At 35.5% G+C, this 13,239-nt stretch overlaps 1 protein-coding gene across 4 annotated transcripts in view; it reads left to right on the top strand.

Annotated features, from left to right (window-relative positions):
* Positions 1 to 12,684, top strand: part of KLHL2 (kelch like family member 2) — a 102,435-nt gene extending 89,751 nt beyond the window's left edge. For 2 of the 4 annotated variants that reach the window (XM_035022766.1, XM_035022768.1), the window contains 6 exons: positions 3,665 to 3,862; positions 4,504 to 4,605; positions 5,883 to 6,011; positions 6,836 to 6,976; positions 10,038 to 10,181; positions 11,560 to 12,684. In XM_035022766.1, coding sequence (XP_034878657.1) covers positions 3,665 to 3,862; positions 4,504 to 4,605; positions 5,883 to 6,011; positions 6,836 to 6,976; positions 10,038 to 10,181; positions 11,560 to 11,588 — 743 coding nt within the window. In that variant the 3' untranslated portion in view covers positions 11,589 to 12,684. Of the gene's footprint in view, positions 1 to 3,664; positions 3,863 to 4,503; positions 4,606 to 5,882; positions 6,012 to 6,835; positions 6,977 to 9,674; positions 10,567 to 11,559 lie in introns of those variants that run through there. The other 2 variants (XM_035022765.1, XM_035022767.1) reach the window with 2 other exon arrangements.
* The last annotated feature ends 555 nt before the right edge of the window (positions 12,685 to 13,239 follow it).

Here is a 13,239-nt window from a genome sequence, read left to right as displayed (position 1 = left end):
TTGGTGATGGTTACACATCAGCATAGTTACCTCATTCTTTAAGAGCTGTTTAATATTTGGGGGTGGGGGTCCTGGATGTGGTATAGTTTTTGTTAATTTTTAATTGAACATTAAAATTGTTTTTAATCTTATGTTATAAACAGTGCTACAGTGAATCCCTTACACATACATCATTTTGTACATGTGCCAATATATTTTAGTGGGGTAAAACTCTAGAAATTAATTCCTGATTCAAAGGGTATCCTAAGAGGAAACACCAATTATTACTACCACTAATAGTGAAATACGAAGGTGCCCATTTCCCTACATTCCCAACAACACCTTGTGATTAAATGTTTTGAGTTTTGCCACTCTGGTAGATGGAAAATGTTATCTCATCTTACCTTGTACTTCTTTTATTATGAGGAAAGTTCGTCTTTCTGAGTTGTCAGTTTATGATTTTTGCCATTTTTTTATTATTTCATTGGCTTGACAGATATATGGTAAGGAAAGTATCATTTTTGTCTGTCATATGTGGTGTGAATATTTGTATTGATCTTTTCTTTTTTGATTTTACTTGTATTATTTTCACCATATAAAATTTTTGCCATTTTATGAAGTCCTGTACATCAGTTTGCCTTTGGATTTAAGGATTTGTTTATTGTGTAGAAAAGCCTTATTCAAAACTATTTGTGTGTGTGTGTGTGTACATATATATGTTTTTTATTTAAGTTTAAAAATTATTTTTAAACTTTTTATGTTGAGGTAATTTTACATTTAGAGAAGAGTTGCAAAATACTACAGTGTTCTGATATATTCATTCTTTAATATTAATATCTTACACAACTATGATACAATTTTCAAAACTATGAAATTAGCACTGGTACATTACTATTAACTAAACTACAGACTTCATATTTTATGAGTTTTTTCATTAGTGTCCTTATTCTGTTTCAGATCCCATATTGCATTTAATTGTCATATTTTCTTAGTCTCTTCTGATCTGTGATAGCTCCATAGTCTTTCCTTATCTTTCATGCCCTTGATTCTTTGGTCAGCTGTTCTGAAGAATGTCTCTCAGTTTGATGTTTTCTCATTATTAGATGGAGGTTATCATGATTCTCTCTGGTGACATTAACCTCAGTCACTTGGTGAAGGTGGTGTCTGCTAGGTTTCTCCCCTAAAACAAAATTATATTTTTAAAATATGAATTTTTCTAGTATTTGCAGAGTTTTAATTTTTATATTCATATAAAAACATCTAGACTTTATTTTGATATAAGAAGTAAGATGTGGAATTTGTTTTTTTAATGGTAGCCAGTTGTCCAAAGATTTTTTATTGGCTAATCCAACTGTTTCCATTCATTTGAAGTGCTGCCTTTATCATATACTAAGTTTCTACATTTATTTGGTTTTATTCTAAATATTCTGTTCTGTTCCATTGACTCGTCTTGTCTATTTATGCATCAAAACAGAGCAGTTATCATTATAATTACTGTGCTTTATAATTTGTTTTAAGATATGATGGGACTAGTTACATGACTGGTGATAGGACTTGTATCTTCTTTCTTCAGTAGGTTTTTAACATTTTCTTCATATGGTTTTGTACATTTCTTGGCAAGTTTATTCTTAGGTATTTTATCTTTATTGTTACTCTTGGAGTCTTCCCTGATATTTATAACTGGTTTCTTACTTCGTATCTGATTCCTGATTCAGTTTCCTTTTTATTGCACCATAACTCATTAGACTGGGTGCATTCCGAAGTGTACTGTTCATGCATGAATTTTACCTTCATTGTGCCCTCGTGAAAGCACAACGTGCCTCCCCACCCACTTCAGACTAGAGTGGATGCCCTTAAACTGTGGAATTCTGGCCACATTACTCAAACTTCTGGGCGCTTCCCTGTAACTTTAGGGAGTATCAGTTCTTTTAGTTCACACCCTCTGCACCCAGAGTGTTTGGATTCATACATTGTTTTCTTCCTTGTCACCTGAAATACTCTAGCACTTGGTAAGCATACTACATATCTCTGAGAGATGATAGATTTTTGTTTTGTTCGTAAAGAAAAGAAAATGAACATTGCAGTGGTCCAAATTCCCATAATGAACTTTTCCCAGTGTTCCTCATCATTTGGGGTATAGGGCATTTTCATGCTGAAATATACTGCCTGCTGTGTTCACTACTCATTGGCTGCCCAGGCCTTCCCAGGAGACATACCACATTTTCTTTATCGAGGGCACTCAGGAAATCCAGGGGTTACTCTTCATCCTTCATTAGTTCTCTGCCTACTTAAATTGTGTGTTGCCCACAGCTCTCCTCAAATACTTGAGATTTACCAGAAAGTAGCTTGAGTATTCATTTCCTTATTGAACCAGGGACTGAGAAGTCATTCCTTTCCCTGACAGAGAGCTGCCAACACAGGCAGTTTCATTTGAACTGTAAAGAGTCTTCATGCCATAGGAAGGACTGCACATCCATACGTATTTTGGGAGCTGGGGGATAAAGCACCAGAGGGTAAGACTGTCGGGGGTCATGGTATATGCCTTGCCTGAAGACATCATATGAAGCATTGAGCTGGTCAACACTTAGGACTGGTGTGATTCCTGATCTCCCAACTGGATTCAGAGAACTGTGAGGCACAGTGCCTGCCCCCAAGCTGAGCAGTGACATAAGCACTATAGAATTGAAGAACAGTAGAACTTTGAACAGTGTAAAGTGATGATAATGCAGACTGTGCAAGATTTACTAACCTCAAATGCACTCTCTAGGTGTGATTCGCTCTGGGGGGTTCAGGAGCTAGAGGTAATCCCTTCAGGCTAAAGTGGGTGGAGAGAATGTAGAACTTTCACTGTGACTTGAAACTTAAAGAAAGCAGAGTGGATGGTGAGAGGGGCTTTTCAGGTCAGGACAACGGCAGGAAAAAGCTTAGAAAAGTGAAAAGGTGGTTAAACCCAGAGGCTAGCAATTTGGCTTCTCCATCCAGGAATTCCCTAACCTCTCATTAGCCCAGGGTCAGCAGACTTCTTAAAGGACCAGAGAGTACGTATTTTAGGAGTTGTGGGTTATATGGTCTCTGTCACAACTCAAGTGAAAGCAGTCACAGACCTACATAAATGAGTGGGTGGGGCTGTGTTCCAGTGAGACTTTATTTATGGGTGCAGAAATTTGAATTTCGCTTAATTTTTTCTGTGTCACAAAATATTTTTTTTTGGTTGTTTTTCAACCATTAAAAAATGTAAAAACCATTCCTAGCTCATAGGTTCTACAAAAAATAATCACGACCCCTGATTTAGCTCACTAACATGATAAATCAGGAGTACGTTATGCAAATTGAGTATAAACATACAGAGTAGAAGATCCAAAATTTGAAAGCTGTGGGAGCTGTATACAGGTTTAAGTAGTTGGCACATATTGCCACAGTATTTAAATCTGTAAATAAATACTTGAAAAAGCCAAGAGTCAAAATAATACCTCAGCCCACACCATTGCATTTTTTAATAATCTTAGAAAGGAGGACAATTTAGTGGTTAGATATTCTTGCTAATGAATAGAGTTCTATTTAGCCAGTGTTCTCCTAAGAGCAGTTTATATTCTGACAACAGCTGTGGACTTACTGGAATGCAGCCTTTAGATAGTGTGGTAGTCTGGTTGCATATTCATCATTAACTGCCGGATTTCTTCTGCAGGGATGGTCTACATGGCTGGGCTCGTTTTTGCTGTCGGTGGCTTTAATGGCTCCTTGAGAGTCCGCACTGTAGATTCCTATGACCCCGTGAAAGATCAGTGGACCAGCGTTGCAAACATGCGGGACCGCAGAAGCACTTTGGGGGCCGCCGTATTGAATGGATTGTTATATGCTGTGGGAGGCTTTGATGGCAGCACAGGTAACTTCCTTTTGGTCTTTTCTACGTTGCATTAGAATTAACATAGCAGTCAAGTTTAGGGAATAAACTGTGGCAAAATTAGACATTTGAGTGTTTAAAGGTATTATAAAGGTAAGTTTAAAATCTCCCATCAAGAGTTCTTATAATGGGCTCCTGGGTGGCTCAGTGGGTTCAGCGTCTGCCTTGGGCTCAGGTCATGATCCCGGGGTCCCGGGATCAAGTCCCGCATTGGGCTCCCTGCTTGGCAGGGAGCCTGCTTCTCCCTCTCCCTCTGTGTGCTCACTCTCTCTCCCTCTCTCAAATAAATAAATAAATCTTTTTTTTTAAAAAAAGAGTTCTTTTAAATAATGGAAGAGTACTAAGTATATAAATTTCCTTCTTTATGCATTATCACCATCAGTCCTCTTATCACATTTAAAAAGCTAAGAAATGTCAGTAGCTTGGGTAGGAGCCCTGGGGAAAAGAGGTTAGTCCTATGTATCATGTAATTGATATGTTTACATTCCAGCATTTTCCTCTTTTAATTTAGTCCAATTTAACATAACCTGAAGTACTCTTCCCTAATAATATATATAAAGGAACAGTCACCTCACTTTTTTTTTTTTAGAGGAGGAAGTGAAGAGCATTGTGCTTTATTACAGGTTTATCATCCGTGGAAGCATATAATATAAAGTCTAATGAGTGGTTTCACGTGGCTCCAATGAACACAAGGAGGAGCAGCGTAGGTGTCGGTGTTGTCGGAGGTGGGTGCTGACAGTCGTTTCGGGTGAACCTTTCCAGGCACGGATGGCTTCTTGATTGCTCCAAGGGATTCTTCCAATAACCTAAACACCAGTTTTCTAAATGGGCAAGCAAACGATCATTTAAACAAGGAAAGGAAGAGCCATTGTCAACTTGTATTATTTTTTAAAAATGAGCTTGTGTATATAAACTAAGTTGTGGAAGCCCTCGTTCTCCCCCTCCTCCTTCTCTCCCTCTGTCCTCTTCTTCACCCCTTTCTCTTCTCTCTCTCTCTCTCTGTGTTTGTAACCTATATAAAACTGTTAACTGATCTTAATTCAGTTGTTTAGGGAACAAATCAGATGACATGTGCAAAATTTTACTTCTGGAGAAAGGCTGTTTCACATTTAAGAGGATGGGTTGCCACAATTATTTATTTATATCCTACCTTGTCCACCAAAAGAGCTTAAGAAAGGCTGTAACTATTATTTTTTGGTGTGATTTTTTTTTTTTTTAATCTGCTTGGGCAGATTTGTGGGTTCTCACTCTCTCCCTATATTGGTATAATTCTTTGTACTAACTTTTTTTAAAAACAACTTTATTGCAATATAATTCACATACCATACAATTCACCCATTTAAAGTGTACAATTCAATGTGCACACATCACCACAATTCATTTTAGAACATTTTTATTCCCCCAAAAAGCAGCCCCACTCCCCTTAGCTGTCACCCCCATCTCCCCAGACCTCAGCAGCCACTAATCTACTTTGTCTCTATATAAATTTCCCATTTTTGGACATTTCATATTAATGAAATAATACAGTATGTGATCTTTTGTGACTGGCTTCTTTGATTGAAAATAATGTTTTCTGGGTTCATCTGTGTTGTAGCATTTACTAGTACCTCATTTCTTTTTATCACCAAATAATATTCTACTGTATACTGGTACTAATTCTTGATTTAACTTTTTTTCCCATTTTACTAAGATTACCAGGATATTTAATTCTGTTTCCTACGATGTTGTTCACTTACCAAATAATATTATCCAAAGATGCAATGAGTGTACTTTGTTTTATTATTCAGATTTATTAATGAAAATATTAAATTAATATCATCAAATATACCCTACAGATCTTCATAATGTGGTTTGGTAACTTCTTCGATCACCATTAGGCAAGATCTTTATAGTTTATAAAAATTGGTAATAAAAGGGAAACTGCTACTCTGGAGGAAAATACTTTATGCCTTGAAAAAATAGCTTTTTATGAATGTGGCTTTCTTTGTGATTCCATGTTTAGGTTTGCTCTATGCTGTAGGGGGGTATGATGGAGCTTCACGTCAATGTCTTAGCACAGTAGAATGCTATAATGCTACAACGAATGAATGGACCTATATAGCAGAAATGAGCACCAGACGGAGTGGAGCCGGTATGTAGGAAACTCATTTAGATTAAAGCACAAAAATGAGCATTTAGATTAAAGCACAAAAATGCCTGGGTGGCTCAGTCGTTAAGCGTCTGCTTTCAGCTCAGGTCATGATCCCAGGGTCCTGGGATCGAGCCCGGCATCGGGCTCCCTGCTCCATGGGAAGCCTGCTTCTCCCTCTCCCACTCCCCCTGCTTGTGTTCCCTCTCTCGCTGTGTCTCTCTCTGTCAGATAAATAAATAAAATCTTTTAAAAAAAGCCAAAAACACAAAAATGTTGGAAAAGAATAAACAAGTGAAATGATTCATTGGCTTCTCTTTATATTACCAGAAAACATATATACTGATTTTAATGACATTGTTAAATGTCTTTTGAATTAATTATCTATAATTAAAGATCACTTTGTAAAATTCCTAAGTGCTGTATTAAAGGCTTCTTGTATCACTTAATTATTTATATTTTTTGGCATTCTTTGAGTTTTTGTTCTTAGTTCTTATCGAACTTCATAATCAAGTCTCTTCATATCCATTTCTTACAAGTTTTGTGCTTTAATACTGGTTTGCTTTTACCGTGAAAGTTGTTTTCAGAAGGATTATGTTAAATGACTTTCCTCTCTGTGTTTCATCCTCATACTATTTTTTATTTTATTTGACATGCCTTTCTTAGAATAATAGTTCTTATTGAGATTCTCATTTGTCAAATCAATTCATTTCCATTTCTTGTGTGCTTTAATATTGACTTACTTTTATAAGTCATTTGAATAAACCCTAGTATGTTACAAATTTGTCACTTTTACTCTACTGTAGTTTGGTTTTTGTGTTTTATAGGTGTTGGCGTGTTAAACAACTTACTGTATGCTGTTGGGGGTCATGATGGTCCTTTAGTACGAAAAAGTGTTGAAGTGTATGATCCTACCACCAATACATGGAGACAGGTTGCAGATATGAACATGTGCAGAAGAAATGCAGGTATCTGTCTAGCTTACGATTATGGAATTTATATTGATTTGTATTCAGAGTTTTACTAGTACTGTCGTATATTTTCATTCTTCTTTTACTGATTTGGGTTTTCTAATAGATGAGCTCTTTAAAAACAAACTTATGTAGTAATCCTATATAGTGAATGCCTAGCATAGTGGCTACTTTTTGGTAATAATGTAGACTAAATTAGAGGAAGAGCCCTCTATATTTGATGCTTAAATTCATCCATTCTTACCACAGATATTTTTGAGTGCGTACCATGTATCATGTACTGAAGATCCCAATCCTCAGGGAATTTAGTCTGGTTGAGTAAATATTTATACCAGGTTAAAAGCTCATTGTTTATCTTGAAGCTTGAAGAAGCTAACCCTAATTTAATATAGTTCATGATTTCTAAAGTTGGAAAAGCTAAAACAACATATCAACAATAAGCAATTTTTTTAAAGATTTATTTATTTGAGAGAGAGAGAGCGAACATGAGCAGGGGGAGGGGCAGAGGGAGAGGAAGAGAAATCCTCAAGCAGACTCCCTGCTGAGCATGGAGTCCGACATAGGGCTTGATCCCAGAACACTGAGATCATGACCTGAGCCGAAATCAAGAGTCGGACACTTAATCGACTGAGCCACCCAGGTGCCCTACAACAGCAAGTAATTTTAAGAAAGCTGAGGTCTTCACGATTAGGGAACTAACTACTTAAAAAGAAGACCTATGGAAGGGAAATAGAAATGGAAAATAGATTCAGGATAGCTAAATAGTCTTTTCAGGAAATGCGAGTCATCTTTTAAAAGCCATTATCTTCATGCCATTTCCCATAGTCCAAAATAAGTTCCTCTTGATTCTCAAACTCACTGTACACCACTGGATGATTTTGCAAGATGCACCCTCCATCCCCCCCAAAATGCTCTTCTTAATTTCTCTTTATTTTTAAAAAATTTCTAATTAAGTGATGTGATTGTGAGGGGAAACTAAGTATGTGGGACTGCAAGGATCTTTCCCTTCATCCAATCAATTGTATTTGGTGAGGTACTAAAAATCTCTTGGCTCTAGATAGTCAAGAACCATGGTAAGACCCACAAATCTGGGCCCTAAATAGAGTAAGTGCTTGACCCTAATACATATTAGATTAGAAAAGCCACAGTAATATGTGCATGTGCCTTGCTGGATTGGGAAATTTATTTGCATTTTGAGCTTTCATTATTTTCCTAAACACTGGAATAGTCTGATTTTTTTCCCCTCTACCTGTATTTTATTGTTTTCAAATCAAAATTAGCTCATTTCTTCTAGCTAGAAGAATAAAGCAGTAATTTGTGTATGTAGAACTATCATCTTGCTCTTACTTTTTAAGCAGTTGAACTACATTAAAATGATGAGTTTGCTTCTTGTCAAGAGATTAGAATAATAACACAACTGAATTTGAGAATATCCATTCCATTTGCACAGAAGATACTAATGCTGGGGCGCTTGGGTGGCTCAGTCGGCTAAGCATCTGCCTTTGGCACAGGTCATGATCTCAGGGTCCTGGGGTCGAGCCCCACATTGAGCTCCACACTGGGCTGTCTGCTCAGTAGGGAGCCTGCTTCTCCCTCTCCCTCTGCCACTCCCCTTGCTTGTGCTCTCTTGCTTTCTCTCAAATAAATAAATAAAATCTTTAAAAAAAAGATACTATTGATAGTGCATTTTTAAATGTTGTATAGAGATTTGGACTCATTACTTTGTTATGTTAAAAATCTACAAGCATCTGTTAATTATGTTAGCAAAATCATCTACAAAACTACAGAAACCAGTGTGTGGGCAGCATCCTTCTGGATGTTTTGATGCTCTCTGGTACCAGTTAGCTCTGAACCTTGTTTAAAATTATAAAAAATATGCTTTTAAAGTATAAAAGTAAAGAGATTTTACAAGTTTACTTTTTAACTCAATTTTTTCAAAAAAATTTACATTTAGAAAACAGTTGCATAAGTATGCAAAGAAGTATTCAAGAGGGATCCTTGTTTATTGCAACATCATTGATAAGAGCAAAAAAACTGAAAATAACTTAATATCTATCAGCAAAGACAATTACATTATGGTATTATAGATGAATACTATGCAGCCATTAAACATTATGTATATCTATATTTATTAACTTAGGGAAATGTCCAAGGTATGTTGTTTGGGAGTGGGTAATAAAGTAGTGTGTGTAGTATAAGCAACTTTAAGGTTAAAAAAAGAAGTATCTGAGTATATATGCATAGATAAGAGTCAGCAAGAGTAGCGATCAGAATTTCAATGGTCATTATTCTAATTAGTACAGAATTAGAGGTGATCTTTTTTTTTTTTTTAAGATTTTATTTATTTGACAGAGAGAGACACAGCGAGAGAGGGAACACAAGCAGGGGGAGTAGGAGCAGGAGAAGCAGGCTCTCCGCTGGGCAGGGAGCCGGATGCCGGGCTCGATCCCAGGACCCTGGGACCATGCATGACCTGAGCTGAAGGCAGATGCTTAACAACTGAGCCACCCAGGCACCCCTGGTCTTTTTTTATATATACTTTTCTAGATATTTTGAATTTTTGCAAAAAATGAGTTATTCTGAAATAAATAATGCCTTTCTCTCCTTTTACAGGAGATAAAATAGTTAACCATTCAGTATCATTTCAGAATTCAGAATCATTTTTACCTTCTACCAATATATATTTTTTCTTTAGGATTTTCTAAGAAGCTGACTTCGGGAGAGTTAACTAAACTTTTTGACCTTTACTTTTTTTTTTTTTTTTTAACAAAGTAAGAATTAAAATAGTTTCTGATCTATAAAGTAAGGTTATTATGAAGATTAATTGAAACAATGCCCTTATAAAACAACTACTACACAAATGGAACGAGGAGGAGCTTGGAAGTGGTATTAGACTGTCAAATATAAAGGGAATTGTTTTCATGTTCACCATCTTCTCTTCTTGCCCCTTTTCAAGGAAATAAGTGTCTCTGGATCACCTCACCAAATACATATAGGGATATTTATATTTACCCAAATTTTTAAAATAATTGTTTTCTCTTTGCATACTTTTTTAAAGGAGTTTGTGCAGTTAATGGTCTGTTATATGTAGTTGGCGGGGATGATGGTTCCTGTAACTTGGCATCTGTAGAATATTATAATCCAACAACTGATAAATGGACAGTTGTGTCATCTTGTATGAGCACAGGGAGAAGTTACGCAGGTAATAATTGTCTAATTTTCTTACGGTCTTCTATTAAATGAAAAAATTATGTCATCATGATTTTTATATTAATGTTCTAGGGAGAATTTTCTCAAAGTAATTTCTTATTCTCAAAATAATTAATATTGGATGTATATATTTTAAAATAAAGCACTGGTATTGTTTTGTCATTCTACAGTCATTTGAATTCAAAATCCCAAACCTTTCTAGTGCAGAATTGTATAATAAAACTTAATATGGCTAAAATCTGTATGGAGTAGAGCGGAGTTCACTATGTGGCAAGGCTTTCATTACTCAGATATCCAAGAAATAGGACTACTACGACATCTCCCCTGGCAGGGTGCCATGTGATAGTACTATAGTGAGACTGTGGAGTAATTTTTCTTTTTTTTTCTTTTTTTTTTTTTTTAAGATTTTATTTATTTATTTGAGAGAGAGAGAATGAGAGAGAGCGAGTACATGAGAGGGGGGAGGGTCAGAGGGAGAAGCAGACTCCCTGCCGAGCAGGGAGCCCGATGCGGGACTCGATCCAGGGACTCCAGGATCATGACCTGAGCCGAAGGCAGTCGCTTAACCAACTGAGCCACCCAGGCGCCCTGGAGTAATTTTTCTTAAGCATAGCACTGGGTGAATGATAAAATACCATTTTGGGTTCATTCTCTTAGTAAGAGAAATAGTAATAATCTTTAATGAATATAATGATGAGTCTTTAAAGTTGTATGTTGCATATTATTCTGATGATAGATACATATGTATATTGCTTTAAATTCTAATATTCATTCTAATATTGACCCAGGAGTGGAGATTAAAGAGTTTATACTAATTAGCCATCACGGTTATTTATGTATCATCCAAAACAACACCTAATAGAAGAACTATATACAGTAGGCTCCAAGAATAACATGGCTCAAAATTAGGTAAAATTTTTTAATAGCTTTTTATTGAGATATAACTGACATAGAATAGTGTATATTTAAAGTGTACAGTTTTATTAGTTTTGACATATGTATATACCCATGAACCCATCATCACAATCAAGATAATGAAAATATCCATCACCCCCAAAAGTTTCTTGTGTCCCTTTTGAGTATTAGGTGAATTTGGATATTTCCTAAGTAAAATTATTTTCCCTTAATTATAACCATAAAGAGCAAAAGAGTAGTTCTGGATTAAGTAGTCTGATGTAGTTCTGGTCCATAACTGAGTAGAGATTTCACTGTCATTTAGATTAAAATGATAGTAGTATTCAAGTTGAAGAAAGAGATCTTGACACCATGATTTGTTCAGTCCCTATTGTTTCAGTAATAAAGAATTCACTCTTTTCTCAGGCGTACAGAATGCTGCCTGTGACTTCTGTTTTATTTCTTTCTTTGCTCAGGGGTCACAGTTATTGATAAACCATTATGAGCCGGAAGGACATTTTTGGCATATTTATATATGAGAAGCAAGCTTCACCAAGTATTTCTGAAGCGACTCAGAGTCTAGCACTTCTCCACTTGTGGCTGCTCTTTAAGTCTCAGCAGAAGATCAGATCGGCTGCCTTAATAGGCCTCAGATACTGAAGATTATTTTTGGTAGAAGCACTGCATAGGCTTTTTCTGCAATGAGCAGCAGCTGACTGAATTTTAATAAGAAACCGGACTACAGTACTTATTCTGTAGTCTTTAGACAACAGTTGCTTTCTTAAAGACTAGTTCTTACCAACCTCAAATGACTATGGATTATTTTGTGAAGGGACGATAAAGTAATGTGTTCTTGTAAAATTAAATTTTATCTTTATTCCTTCTCCTGAAAATCTGTATACACAGGAACTGAAAATCTGAACAGGTATTAAAATCTGTGTAAGTATACAAAGTAGCTGAGGAATAAAACTGTTTGCTTTTATAAAATATCTTTGATTACATGAGTATAATAAATTGTGTGCATATAAATGTGTGTCTATATGCTTTCCTTTAAATATGTTTGAAAAGATGTTTGAAACTTGATTATACTATTTATAATTGGCACAGTACTTTGAATTATGCCAGTACTACATTGTAAAACAGAGTTGTATTTTTTGATATTTAACAATGCTTAACACTTTAAAATGCCACTTCTGAGGAATGAACATGGTGTAACACACTTAAATATGTGTGATGCCAAACTTTTTTAAATAAAATATAAATTATGCTTATTTATTATTTTCTTTAGTTTAATCTTGGTCATGTTTTGGTGTGTATTTTTAATTTTTTTCTTAAAGTAACACTTTGGCATGAACATTACTACAGGTTTTTGATGAATATAATGAATGTATGGAATTCAACTGAGTTTGCATGGTCTTAAGAATTTTTTCTGTGTGTATAAATTTAGCTGCTATTAACAGAAGAGAGAATTTTCTGTGAGTAGCCATGTGTGTTGATCAAATACAGTTTTTCTGAGATCTTCAATTAATCTCACTTTAAAATGACCGAAACATGTCTTTCTTGAATATCTTTGAATAAAAGTTTGTATATTATTTGTTTCACATTGTCCTTGATTTTTATCTATTTAGTTTCATATTAAAAAGTTGCCTGTTTTGTTTTTCTGTTCTTTTTTAAAATTTGCATTTTCTAACTTCACAAATCAGTATTTTTAACTTGTTGCCAAAGGAACCTAAAAGGCAAGTCTGTTATAAGTAACTGAAGTTGTTGAAAATTGTGATCAAAGAAAAAGTTATCTCAACCATCAGAGAAAAATCTCCCAAGTATTGGTGAAATTTCAAGTTTTTATATTCCTCTGTCTCTAATACAAGCCCAAGATGACAATAAAACAAATAGCAAAGGACCAAAAATTAAGTCAAAGAAAAAATACCTACTCCAGAGCAACTGAGAAATAAATTGTGGTTTTGATACTAAATCAAAGGAATTGAGGGGATGGGAGTAGAGGAGTGGGATGGACAGCTTAGGTTGTGGACCCTGAGAGGGTGCAGAGGGGAGGGGGATGAGAAGGAGAAAGTGTGATGGGATATGGTGGCTATGCCTCAGAAGAGGAATTAACTCATGAACAGAAGTTTAGCCAGAACAATCGATAATCAAGAGCA

Source organism: Mirounga leonina, unplaced genomic scaffold, assembly GCF_011800145.1.
Source record: "Mirounga leonina isolate KUSES-001 unplaced genomic scaffold, KU_Mleo_1.0 Mir_176, whole genome shotgun sequence".
NCBI classification, from domain to species: Eukaryota; Metazoa; Chordata; class Mammalia; order Carnivora; family Phocidae; genus Mirounga; species Mirounga leonina.
Note: the sequence above shows the minus strand (reverse complement) of the source record. Positions and strands in the feature narration are given on the sequence as shown.